At 37.7% G+C, this 13,949-nt stretch overlaps 1 protein-coding gene across 3 annotated transcripts in view; it reads left to right on the top strand.

Moving 5' to 3' along the window:
* The window catches only part of TRDMT1 (tRNA aspartic acid methyltransferase 1), a 43,259-nt gene that overhangs the window by 26,499 nt on the left and 2,811 nt on the right, over window positions 1-13,949 (top strand). For all 3 annotated transcript variants that reach the window (XM_083822490.1, XM_083822489.1, XM_083822488.1), the window contains exons 5-10: window positions 2,204-2,269; window positions 3,940-4,009; window positions 4,945-5,028; window positions 5,523-5,905; window positions 9,905-9,962; window positions 11,448-11,577. In XM_083822490.1, the coding sequence (XP_083678616.1) occupies window positions 2,204-2,269; window positions 3,940-4,009; window positions 4,945-5,028; window positions 5,523-5,905; window positions 9,905-9,962; window positions 11,448-11,577 (791 nt within the window). The remainder of the gene's footprint in view (window positions 1-2,203; window positions 2,270-3,939; window positions 4,010-4,944; window positions 5,029-5,522; window positions 5,906-9,904; window positions 9,963-11,447; window positions 11,578-13,949) is intronic.

Below are 13,949 nucleotides of genomic sequence, written 5' to 3'. Positions count from 1 at the left end.
AATAAGAAACTCAGCTCAGTCCTGCTCACAACTGACTTTTCAAAATGATAAATTAAAAACTGCAGATAGTGGACTAAGTTAATCATTTGTCAGAATAATAGTACCTTCCTTATCCAGAAGAGAATCCTGACCTCAGTATTCCTTCTCAGTAAACTGAGACACCGTTATGAGGAGGGCTGCTTTGGGGGCAGTGCTGTGCATTAACACGGAAATGTTTTTTTCCTGGTTGCTGTGGGTTTAGCTGGATGAAGGGCAGAGGCTTTTCCTTCTCAAAAGCAAAGCTTTAGTCACAACAGGACATATGTTTTTCGTCATGACGATGCAAAGGAGCTGGGCTTGGCTGTGACACTTTATCTCGACATCCCATGAGACGTCCCTTATCTCCCTTGGGCAGGTTGTTTCTTGAGGCAATAGTTACTGTGAGCTGTCTGTAATATGTTCAAGATGGTGGCTTCTGCAGAGTTTCTTGGTTCCAGTAGATTTATGTTTTAATGAGATAATGTTTGTGTATGTTTTGGAAATGACATATTTGCCAGACATTGAGTAGGGAGTATTTCAGCCCAAAAAAGGGAAGTTCTTAATATAGGAATTACCACTTTGCATTCTAAATTGGTACGGCATGCATTGAAATTGTGAAAATTATAGAATAATTTCTCATCGCTTGGCTGTTCCTACCTTATGTTCCTCCTTTTAGAATGAAATGTAGCTGAAATAAGGCTAACAGATAGTCTGGAAAGGCAAATGTTAAAGGCATGGAAAGGACAAGTCCAAGATTTGGAAAGGCCTGAGAAATCCTTTAAGCCCCAGCCACTGAACATGAAGTTTGGCCCAAGTGGTCCAGATACTGTCTGTTTGTTATGTTCAAGCCATAACCCAGGAAAATCTAATGCTAAGACTTCAAAGTTTGCTAATTTTACTGACACATTACTAATGTTAAAATGTGCCAAGTACTTAACACATACTCTTTGTATAGTGATTATTTGCCTTGTGACATGTTGATCCGGTACGAGCTCTTGCATTTCAAGCACTGCTCTGGATTTATTACTTCAAAAATAAGTTTCAGAGTAGGTGATGTCGATGTAGAGCATGGGTAAACGTACCAACAGATATTCTCCATTCTTTTAGGGGCGGGTTGGCTGCTGCTTCTTTTTCAGTTCAATGCTATTTTTAGTATTTTCATATTTGACGTTCATTTTCAAATTTCTTGTGAAATACTTTAATTCTTCATTGAATTTCTGTAATTGATGTTAGTTAAGAACTAGCAAAAACAAATTTTGCTGTGATTTACATCAGTGCAAATCCAAAATCACTCGTTAAATGTGCATGGAGTGGCTGCCTGCTGGCGTAAGTGCTCTATTCCTACATGCCACACACAGGGTCTCAGAACAGCAGCCATACTGTATCTGCACTACCCTTACTAGAGTATTAGTTAGTGGCAGGAGATGTTCCCAGACTCTTGAATCTGAATCATCTATGGTTTTAAATTGCTAGAATGGTCCCTGGCACAGTTTTATGTTCCTTTCTCCAGAGATTTAATATGCTGTTTTCGGAAGGAGCCTATTGCCAGACCTCTGCACTAATCTTGCTAAATTTCAGGCAGCTCCTTCCCCTTCCCCCCACATCAAAATGAAAAAGTTAAGTGTAGAAGATTGAGAATATATGTAGTTTGAACTCTAAATATGTAGCATTTCTTAAAGCAGTTAAATGCATGCTGACTTTGATACGTTATCACTAAAGTTGATGTGATATTTTAACATTGATTTCAGGTTTAAGTACTTTTAACTAAAGAAAGTAAGTTTTCTGTTCCATAGCTATGTAGTGGTATTTTTCCTCCTGAAAATTATCTATTCTGTTACAAACTTAATCTTTGAATAGTAATAATATGATTTAGGAAATGAACAGTGGTAAAAATTTTCACAAGTACATGCATGGGGTACAGCTGGGCACAGCATTACATCTGAACAAAAGTAGTTTTTTGTTTTTTAATTACCAACAGTCTACATTTGTAATTCAAATGGGCATTATTTGATCTAGGCAACCTCGAAAGTTGAGGTACTTTTTTTTTTGCAGAATTTAAACTTTGATAATTAACATGGCATAGGAATGTTTTGATCTTTCTTGGAGCTGAACACATCTGTAGATAAATGTAATGTAGTTTACTTCTTGTAACTCTGAACTGTTGGTCTTTTCTTTTTTCTTGTAGGCTCCAGAAGCTTCCAAAATACCTACTTTTAGAAAATGTTAAAGGATTTGAATCCTCTTCTGCGAGGTAAAGTCTAATATATGCATGGCTTAGTTTTTAATAAAGGTTGTCTTCTTTAGAAGGAGAAGGCAGGATTTTTATTTCCTAGAATTTAGGTAAAGAAAAGAGTGAGAAGGCACAGTTAGCAACTATAGGTTAAAAATACAGTTTTAATCTAGGAATTAAGGTCTTAGGATGTGAAAAGAACTTGTTAAATAACTATTTATTTCCCTAAGCAGATAAAGATGTTAGAACTTGAACAAGTTCACTCCATGTTGGATAGGGTCCTAGGCAACCTGATCTAGTGGGTGGCATCCCTGCCCATAGGTGGGGGGTTGGGACTAGGTGATCTTTAAGGTCCCTTCCAACCTAAGTCATTCTACATTCTATGATTCATTGTTTTTCTTTGATGATCCTGCGTCCTTCAGAAAATGTTGATATTAATTTTCAAAGAAAAATAACAATATGGGTAGCACTCAGAGGTTTGGGGTTTTTATCCATGACAGGAGATCCTGGTATCTTGTGTTGAGGTCAGAACAGAATGTAGTGGCTTTCTTTGGTACCTTTGTTGGTAGTAGATTGCCACTGGTTCATGGTTGCCATCAAATGGTCCAAAAAGAAAGGGTGAAGACCGTGTATAACTTTTGTCTGAAATGAGGAAGAAGAAAGTTGGCGATAAGGTTACTGCATGACAGCAGGACCATGCTTGCTTGTGGACAAAGCAGGAGACAAGGAGTCATCTTCACTTCTTGCTGGAATAAAGTAGGATCATTTCCTAGCATTTCTTAAAGCAACAAAAGAGGAGCCAGCTTCCATATCTTCATGCTTCTTAATGCATATGGCAGGCAGCTGGGAGCTGTGTTCAGCTCTCTCACTGGTTAAAGCATTCATCAGTTCTCTGTGAACACCTGGAGGTTCAGACTGCTGCTGTAGAGCCTGAGGTTCCCTAGGCTGTGCCTTGCTGGCCAGTGTTTGGAACAGGTTGTAACTCAGAAAACACACCAGGCTGTATCCTTGCTTTGTCTTGGGATGCAGCATCCTCTACAGTGCCAGATACAGCTCACAGGTGATGATTTATGTGTAGCCTGGTATAACCTGCATGGAACAGGAAAGACAAGTCTTTTCAAGAAGGCATCCATTTCAGTAATTTTCTCATGTTTATAGAGCACAGTCCAACCTTGCTTTTATTGTCAAAGCCACTAATTTTTGAATTAGCCCTTTTATTAGGCTTCGCTGTTGCCATATGCTTGACAGAGAGAAAAAGTGAGCTATTTGTAGTGGGTTTAATCTCCTGTTTAATAATTCACAAAAAAGAAAATGTCTTGCCCTCTAACTGCTTAGCTTGCTGGCACACTCATCTAGGGATGTACACATCTTGAAATGGGATATTTTTGAAGGGGTATTTGCATCAAACTAGTTGTGAGATACCTGTGAATTTGTAGTAGTTATTTTTGGCTACAGTAACACTGAACTTTAAATGTTGTCTCCTGACATTCAGAAATGGATGACTTCAAATATGAAGTCATAATAATGTAATGTAATATAATACTTTGTCTGATTCTTTCACTGAATGTTATGAAAGTCTTGGTACCTAAGGTATTGCATGTAATGTGTTCTTACGTAGGATAGAAAAGGTCTTAAAGGGTGTATAAGAGTCTGTGAAGGGCATAATTGCTTTTCAATTCTTCTCACTTCAGAAATGAACTTTTGCGAACACTAGAAACATGTGGATTTAAGTATCAAGAATTTCTCCTGTCTCCAACCTGTGTGAGTAGTAATTTTATTCTAAGAATAACTGTTCAAACTATACTGAGTCCAATGACATTTGGAAATTATCTATTTTATTAGAAAAGAGAGTGGTGCCCAGAACTGAAGATACTTCCAAATGAGAGCCATCTCATGTGACTTCTGATTTCTCATCCACACATTGGCATGATCATACTGCTATTATTGTTGAGATCCTAGTCCTGTATTTCTTTGCTAACAGTTGGTGGTTTTTTTAAGTAGCTATGAATTTAAACCATGACTAAGAAGGTAGTTTTCCCTGCAGGAGCCTCATTTATTCAGAAGTGCTGATGCATATGATTTTCCCAGCAGAGAAAATGTGACTGTGTCATTTGTGGGAGGAGGGCCTCTGTTTGCATGTTTCCCTGGCAACTGAAAACGAGTTGAGAGAGATTTCAGATTGTGCAAGACTAAATGGAATCAATAAAGTACTGTATATATTTGACAGAAGATGGTAGAGAGTAGCTTGAAAACCAGTTGTAGTACATTTGTTTTGTTGTTAGATGTCTTTTAATTGCTTGTTCAAAAAAGCAAGGAGAAATATTTTTGATTTTTTATTAAAAAAAAAAAAATATATATAGGCAGTACCTATGCCAAGAAATGGTGCAAGTCATTTTTCTTCTTACCTTGCATAAAAATTTGTTTATATTCCTATTCATTTACAGGGAAAAAAAATCTCTCAAAATCATAAGAAAAAAAATAATTGCCTGCTTGTTTCCTTGAGATTACCTAAGCATGGGAGTTATGTTCATGGTTCATCCTAAGTGTCTTGGTAGTACCAATATTGATATCTCCAAAGGGACGAAATTTATTAGTGTGGCATAGTTATATTACTGTAAATGCTAGTACATAACTTTTATAACACAATAGACCATTTCTTCTCTCTTTGTCACATGTCTTGTGGATTTTGCTTACAGCTTGGCATTCCCAATTCTAGGCTGCGGTATTTTCTAATTGCAAAGCTTCACCAAGAGCCATTTTTCTTTCATGCTCCTGGTCAGGTGAGTCTAATTTCTGTTATTTAAATTTGCCTTGTTTAATGAAGATTGAGGTTTAAATTTTCAGTTTAGTGGTATGTGGGGATGAAGGGATAGAAAGAGAAGGGATATCACCAGAAAAGTTAAATTCTGTCTGTTCTTTTTCAGCCTGGTTGCTGTGTCTTCTAAGGACTGAGATGTATGCCAGTGGCTTAGATGGCTTTAAGCAGTTGAGGGGCAGTGGCTGATGGTGGGCTAGAAAAAAAAAAAAAGTGTTCTGCTACTTTTTTCATATCCTAGGGAATGTCTTTTGTAAGGGCAATTATTGCAGTCATTCCTGTCATCAGTGCTGTTAGGTCAGCCAGTCTTGATGCTAACTTTTTTTTTAATCGTCATAAAAATAACGCCAAGCGGTTACTTGCATCTGAGCATCTCTGAAGGAATTCTTACCGTAGTTTCTGCTGTCAAGTTGTTTATCAAATGCAGTTCCTTAATCTTTCTCACAATTTATTTCTTAGATATTGACAAGATTCCCAGATCTAGAAGACAAGAGTCAGGATCTAGAAGAGTTATGCAAGGACAAAGTTGTTGATAAAGTATGTGAATCTAGTTCTTTGCCTTCTGGAGTGAAGAGTCTGGATTCAAATGTTGGTCCTCATTGCAGCAGCCAGAAGAGTTTACCGAAAGGGGCCTTTCTTTTTAAGCTTGAAACAGCAGAAGAAATTGCAAGGAAACATAATCAGGACAATGATTCCTCTATTCAAATGCTAGAAGACTTCCTGGAAGAGGAAAATGAAGAAATGAGTCGGTATTTCTTAGCACCCAAATTCTTGGTGCGCTACGCTTTCTTGTTAGACATTGTTAAACCCACTTGCCGGAGATCCACCTGCTTTACAAAAGGGTAAGTTGCAGAGAAGATATTACTGAGTCATGTCATGAAACTGTGTGTTTTTGCTTGTGTACTTTGTAAGAAAGAAGTTATTTCATCAAAAACCCTGGAAAAAAAGTAAAAATCTCCTTACATAGAATGCTTCCTGATCCAGTGGAATGCCAGCATGAGAATCTGTCTGGCAGAACACGATGTGCCCACTCAAAAAAGGCATTCACAACAGACACTGCCATTTGTTGTTGACCTTCACAGAAGCTTAATTACCCCTGCGGAAATATGGTTCCAGTAGACTGGTGTAGTACTGATTCATTAATGAATTTCTTTATATTGCTCACTGAAGTTACAAAGTGTCATGCATGACAGATCCATTCTTCATTAAAACTGTCTCCACTGTACATTTTATTGATTTCTTGGATTTTTCAGCTGTGTAGTCAGAATAGCTGTGGATTGGCCATATGTCATAAAACCAGTTAGCTTGCTGCATTACAAATCGTATTTGATGGTACAGAACATCAGTGCTTTTCTGTCTAGTGGTTTTCCGATTTGTGCTTTGGAATTTTAAGTTTGACTATCAGAGGTTGTTGAACATTCTGAAATCCCACAGACAACCTGTCAGGAGGTTTTCCAGTGAATGCATTTGTATTGGAAAGTACCAGTTAGAGCCTGGAAGTGTGTTTTTGAATTCTCAAGATGTTTCAACAAAATTACTTTTGGTTAATGAGTTAAAGCTAATTGTAACAGTGGCTTTTTATTAGTCATAGAATTTAGAATGTCAGATTGACATAATTCCTACAGATTTTGTGATTTCAACTTTTTGACATGAAATTCTCTATTCTCAGCTTTTTTAAAAAAATTGCGCAACAGGAAATCCCTTCCTCCATCCCTCATTGATAGATGCACTTTCTACCTTCAGTGTTTGAGTTGTGGGGGAGTCAGCACCCTGTGGGCTCTGTTTCAACCAGTAGTCTGACTGGAGTAGTCAAACAAAAACCTAAGGCCAGAATGATCTTTTATGTATCTCTTATATTTACGTTAAATATCAGAAAAAATAAATTGGCCATTTGTGGCTTCACTAGAATATGTTAGGGCAGTTTGTGGTCATGTTTATCAATTTCACACCAAAGGAGGCTTCTGAATAGTTAATATGAAGTCTATATACAGTGGCAGGAAATCTGACATTGAATGTGACTATTGCTCTTCTGCTGATTTGGGAGGAGTCATGCCGGATAGTTGTGGTAGTTCTTGGCTCAGAATGTAAGAATCTGATTTACTGTCTGTCTTTGTTCTTTTTGGAACAAAGAATTGGAGAAGGAAAATCTCCAGTATGGTTCTCCATGCGGTCATATCATTTACAGCTCAGCGCTAAGAAGAAGATTATAATTACATTTCAGGCTTCATCCAGGTCACTTTCTGAGGCCAAGAGTAAGTTGCTGCTGTAGGCAATCCAGGAGTTCTCTGAAGCATCAGGTTTAGAAAAGACCCTGAATGGAGCAGAACGGTGCTGAGTGGTTCAGAGAATCGCTTTTCTGTGGTACCTGTCGGGTGTCTTTCTTACCAGTCATAGTGATCACCAAATTTGAGACTGGGGAAAAAAAAAAAAACATTTTCCCACAGTTATGATCAGTCTTTAGTTTTCTCCGGCAAGGTTCATGTGCTGAGGATAATCCAGATATGCCTCCTTCAGTCATTGCTATTTCAGGGACCTCAAACACTGATATTACATAAGTGTTTTTGCCTTTCTCCCTTTGTCATACCACTTTGTCTTCTGAGGATCAAATGGCTTTGGTGGAATACAGGGCAAAGTGTAACTGTGATGTGTGTGAGATAGAGCAGAACCTTCTGACCTTAGACTCCTGGCTAATTTGAAAACAATTGCCGAGTTCCTTGAGAGAGTACAAATGCCGTGGTTTCTCTAGGGAGCATGTTTGCAGTGACTGAAGTTCTGAGAGAGGAAACTGGCCATTCTGAAGGACAGAGTAGATGAAAACTATTTCTTTAGTTATGATTACCCTGGACCTACTTGTAAGTTCTTGCTCTACTGACAAGAGATACCTCCTAAAATAGAGTAATATTAGTTACAGAAACTCTCTCTAGCATTGTGGAGTTCACTTTTTTATTAGGCAAAATATAGGACACAGTATACCTAGAAATAATATATTAAGTGTGTAAAATGAAGGTTTTTTAAAAGCTTACAGAAATAAAGCTGGGGGATGGGGAAACAGTCTTGAGTCAGGTGAAAATTAAGACTGTAATTTCTTAAGCCATCTGCTTCAATCATTTTAAGTGGTAATGAAATGTCCAAAAATCAATGCATCTTTTTTTTTTTTTTTTTTTTTTACTGTGGCAAAACTTCCCATCTTTAATTATGTTCTGAGTCTAAGGTAGGAATGCAATTTTTTCTGTAGTCAGCAGCTGCAATAACAATTAATAACAATCCAGCTGACATTGACCATCTGGCCACATTTTTTTTTTAAAGGCACCACCTCAGAACAAAACCAAGCCCCCATACCATTCATTTATAAAAAAGGGTATGGTGGTCTTCATTTTTAAATATGTTATGTTATCTTGCTACACCAACCGGATTATTTTTTTTGTGTGCATTCTTTACTGCAGTGACAGTTATTTTGACTGGAGTATTTTATATAACATGAATCCTGTTAAAATTATTTTTCCCCAATAAAACTCTAACTACCACTTTGAAATTTATCCTCATCTATTTATTATGGCTCAGATATCCTCATCTGAAATAAGATCAGATGCCGTGTAAGAAGATGAGGATTCCTCAGTACTGCACGTGTTACCTTGTTAAAGATGGCATTAGGGAATTTTCAGAGTGCTGCTATCCAGTTAAATGTTATATATTTACAACACAGTTCAATTTCACATGTTTTTAATCTGTATTAGTGTTCACGTCATTTTGTCCTGATGTGAAATACGTTTTGTATGTACTTAATTTTAAAAATTTGTGTTGGTCTCACTGATATTGGCAGAACTACTTGTAAGCTTTTCCAATCGAAGAAGAAATTCTAAAGATTTGAGCCTTACTGGGTCATTGTGTCTTTGCTGAAGGCCATATATTCCTTTATTTGTTGTGGAGTTAGGCTTGAAACACAAATTTGTTTCAGCTGTGAAGACCATGGTCTTTACAGTTACACAGAGAAAACTAAAGGATAGTATCTGTTAATGCTTGATGCCGACCACTTCCATTTGATGCATGGGATCTTCTGAAGTTCTTCCACTTTGCAAAAGCCAGTGTTTGACTTGACTCAGTCTCTGTTTTTGTTCAGAACATTCGTATGTTATCATAGTTAGACCATCGGAGCATGTTTCCTAAAGCCCATGATTATATTTAAATGATAGCCTGGAAGAGAGCACAGAGTAAACATGTTGTTATGCAATCAACCACAAAGCATCCAAAAAAGCTGTATTATGGTTTTATAATGTAAATTTACTTACTAGTTAGTTGGATTTTTTTTCTTTTCTTTCTTTTTTTCTACTGCTCTGCATAGAAGCCATCCCACATTCCTTCCTTCCCTTTGTGGAAAATGTGCAAGCAAGCAAAAGTTAAATCTGACTGAACTGCTTTGTTCCTAATGGATTGATCTAAAAGCTGCAGGATCACACTAATGGTCCTACTTTGAATATGAGCAGCCAGTTAAAAACCTGGGACCAAAATGTTTATTTTGCCTTAGTGTAAAACGGGTCTTTGCAATGTAGATGGGGCTTCCTGATGATGCTGTGCTTGAATTCCTTGGCTGGTTGCCTTATACAAGGCATGGGCGTGGTTAAACCCTTGTGCACTGCTTTCAGGCTCATCCCCAAAGATTATGTTCAGAGTCTACTGCACTCCAAGAATCAGCATTGCTAATAAGGCCTTTTGCTTTATCAATCCAGAAGGCTGTTTGTTAATTAAAGCAAATGAAACTCATCCTGCATCCTTGCAGTTGTCAGTTCTGTGAGGTCCAATGAAAATACTCATTTAAGATTGTTGCTGTTGTTGTTCTTCCTAAGGTATGGACACTATGTAGAAGGGACAGGCTCAGTTCTGCAGACAGCAGTGGAGGTACAGGTAAGAAAGTCTAGACTAACATAAAAGAATGATTTGTTTTAAAACTTGCTTTGTTTGTCTTCTGCTTTGTTATTCTGAATATTACAACAGATATGCTTTTAAAACTACTTTTTATGGCAACTAAGTTTCCAACGCATCTACTTAGAGTTCCTAAACAACAGTTTATTTAAATCAAGATTATACGTGTGCCTCTCTATGTGGAGAATGAGTTGCTATTATTTTTTGTAGTGTCATGCAGAGATTTCATGGGGGTATTAAAAAACATTAAAATTGACTAATTCTGTGGACAAATTACAGTGCAATGCTGTGATTCTAGGGCCATTTTTGTATATGCGATTTGGTAAACATTGTCAAATGTTTAATACTGAATCACAGAATCATTTAGGTTGGAACATATCTCTAAGGTCATCTAGTCCAACCTTTAACCTAGCACTGCCAAGTCCACCATTAAGCCATGTCACTGTGCTCCACATCTACACGTTTTTTGAAGGCCTCCAGGGATGGTGACTCTACTTCTCTAAACAGCCCATTCCAATACTTCACAACCCTTTCACTGAAGAAATTTTTCCTAATATCCAACCTAAACCTCACCTGGCACAACTTCCATTTCTTCTTGTCCCATCACTTGGTGCTTGGGAGAAGAACTGATCCCCACCTCGCTATAGCCTCCTTTCAGGTAATTGTAGAGCACAATAAGGTCTCCCCGAGCCTCCTCTTCTCCAGACAACCCCAGCTCCCTCAGCCGCTCTTCATAAGACTTATTCTCTAAGACCTTCACCAGCTTTGCTACCCTTTGGACACGCTTCAGCACCTTGATGTCCTTTTTGTAGTGAGGAGCCCAAAACCGAACACATTTGAATACCAAAAGTATTATTTATCCGGGAAGACATAGTATTTTGAAAAGTTCTGCTGTTGATGCTAAGTTCACCAGAAAGTGACTTTTTGGCATTGGGAAAGGTAAAAATAAATGTATGAATGAATTATCATTCACATATACTTTTACAAAGCATGTTTTGCAGACAGGCACGTCCTCCTGCACTTCCATGCCATTCATTAATATTATAAAGTATTTCTAAGCATAAGAGGAATGCAGTTCGGAATTCAGAATAATCTCAGACCAAATGTATTAAAACAGCTGCATCTATACAGTTTAACTTGTGTGCATGGTCTTGCTGCTGAGTTATATTAAGTCACTATTCTGTCATTGACAAATGTTTCTAGTCCTTCGATTGTCTCATTCAGTATTGGCATGGCTTGTAAACTGGAGGAAGGCATGATGAATTGCCTCATGGCAACATTGATTTTGTTCTTGTAAGTGCAGGTACTGAGATACTGGCTGCAAAAATGTAACTCCAAACATTCTTTCAAATTGTCTCTGGTACTGTGATAATCAAAGAAATATTCTGTTGTGATATGCTTGTTACAGCATAATTTCATATATTCTGCCTGCATAGTGATGTCGGTTGTCTTGGATATTCTTTATAGCTCGAATCAGTGTTTAAACACATTGAAAACTTACCTGAAGAAGAGAAGCTTATGAAACTGTCAACACTAAAACTGAGGTATTTTACTCCGAGAGAAATAGCAAATCTACATGGATTCCCTCCAGAATTTGGTATGTGCTTGCAAAGTACCCATTTGTACTTCATTCTTCAGAAATGCCAATGTAGTTTTTTATTGGGAGTAATCCTTGCATTTTGTTTTTGCAAGTTTTTTCTGACCACTCTATTCTTATGATTGATTCTTATTAATTGGCTAGCCTTTCTGTATTATTATTTTTTTACCATTCCACTATTTTATATATATATATATATATATATATAAAGAGAGAGAGAGAGAAAGAGAGAGAGAGAGAACCATCCTCTCTGGTTAGGTTTATCTTCATAGACTAAGGAAAAATGTTTTGGCTTGAGAAATGCTATTACTGAATGGCAGTGAAGGAATATCTTTGTTTTAAAGTTGAAACTATTTACTCAGCAGCCAATGTTACCCACAACTGTGGTAAGTCAACATATCCTGCCAGTTTAGGATGTCTGTTAGTTGTTCTCAGTGTTTGAGCTGCTTGCTTTCTTCCTTCCAAACATTTGCAGCTGCTGACAGAAAGGCAGTTTCACAATATACAGATACTTCTTTGTTCAGGAGTAACCAAACTCTTCAGTTAATGATCTTTTAAGCCCACTCTGTTTTCTAGAAAAGACAGTCCAAGCCATTGGTCAGTTACTTCATTTTATCACTGTTTTTGTGGAAACAAGGGAGTCAAGGAGCAAGACTGGGCAATACCAGCACATTGCACACAGGTCAACCAGAATTAAGCCTGCAGTAAATTCACCAGAGTTCCCCCTTGCTCAGTAAAGAAAGAAGGGCAAGGAAGTGGAGCTGTTACTACCTGCTAAGGAACTTGGCCTGCTGCAGTCACATCAGATCAATGCATTGTCTCTCAGAAACATGAGCGTTCATAAAATAAGACACCACTGACCTTGAGTAGTTAGACTTTTCTTCAGTTTCCTCAGTGACTTCAGGATCTGAGGAGTGCTAATGGTTTGCATATATTTCATTCTGTTGCAGTTTTAGTTTTTCTTATTACTTGCAACTGCATTAAAATTATTATTACCTTAAAACAACATTATCAGGGTTGCAAAATCATCAGGTTTGCTACCACTAAGCTTGCTTGTTTAATAGTATTTGCAGGAGTGTGCTATGTTGAGTTAAATGTCAATGTGTGGGATTTTTCATACCCTGCCTTCTTTAATAATTTGTCCTTTTTGCAGACAGCCTTTTTCTTAGCACTGCTCAGTTCTGTATTGACTTGGGTTGATGTAAAGAAATTTGAGCTAAACAGGACTGGTTTGGTCTTGTGTAGGTTTATCGTGCTGTTTAACCTCCCTCTGAGCACCGAATTGTCAATTTTCTCTTTTTTAAATATGTTACTTATTATAATAGCTTGTGTTTTCCAAATGTTAAATCAGTCTTTGCAATACCACTGAGAGGTGTACTAGGGTTAACATTTCTTGCATTTTATGGAGGCAGAACCGAGGCACAGAAAGATTTATGTTTGAATGACTCCATTAATTTGGGGTGACTGGTTTGTGAAGCCTGACGTTTACTGTTTCAGAGTGCTTGGAATGATACTGAGCTTTCTCTGTTTCGAGCTCATCTTCAGGGGCAGCTTTGAGCTTCAATACTTCTGCAAGCCAGAACTGAAGTCTCATGACAAGTCAGGCTTCTGAATTTCGGGAGCATGCAGATAGTCACCATCTACAAAATGATCACTTAGCAAACTTGTCTCTTGTCACTGGAGAAACGCGCAGCAACTGGGGACAGATTCCAGCTTCTGCCTTAACCATGGGACCTTCTTTACAGTTCTTGCAGTTTGCTGCTTCACTATACCGCTTTTCCAGCTTCCACAACACATGAAACAAGCCTCTCATCCAATGCCTTCCACTGTCATACACTCCTGATTCATATACACAACAAGGTTTTCCCAGTGCAGTGAGTCACAAGACTGCCATTTCTTTCCTTTGTGTTTTAATCTAGATGTTTCCCACTTTGTGCTTGGAAAGACAAAAAAAAGTGTTAGCTCTAGGCTGATTGGGATCTGGTAAATTTAGCTACTATAAGTTTCTTTTCAGGATTTGCATATTATGTTTTTTTGGAAAGACATTTAAGTTGCTATATTTATGGCTACAGTGAAAGGTGTATCCTGGACAGCATTTCTCCCATGTTAAATTTCAAGTCATTATTTGTGAAGTGTGAAATTTGCAGAGGAAAATGTGCTATCTTTCTCTGTTCCTGTGTTCTGTAGCAACATTTGGGCTGAAATGTTTAATGACAGAAAGCCTGGAAATGTAGCCACTGCAAATATGTTCACCCAAGAAGCTAAAAAATGGGAAAACTATAAGCTGAAAATTAAATGAAGAGAATGTCAGGAAGCTTTATCATGGGTACTGTCATGTTGCTAGCTGCACTACAGTATTATCTGAAGAAACA

The sequence above is a fragment of the Anser anser genome (assembly GCF_964211835.1).
Source record: "Anser anser genome assembly, chromosome: 2".
NCBI lineage: Eukaryota > Metazoa > Chordata > Aves > Anseriformes > Anatidae > Anser > Anser anser.
This window is presented reverse-complemented; position numbering and strand designations above follow the sequence as displayed.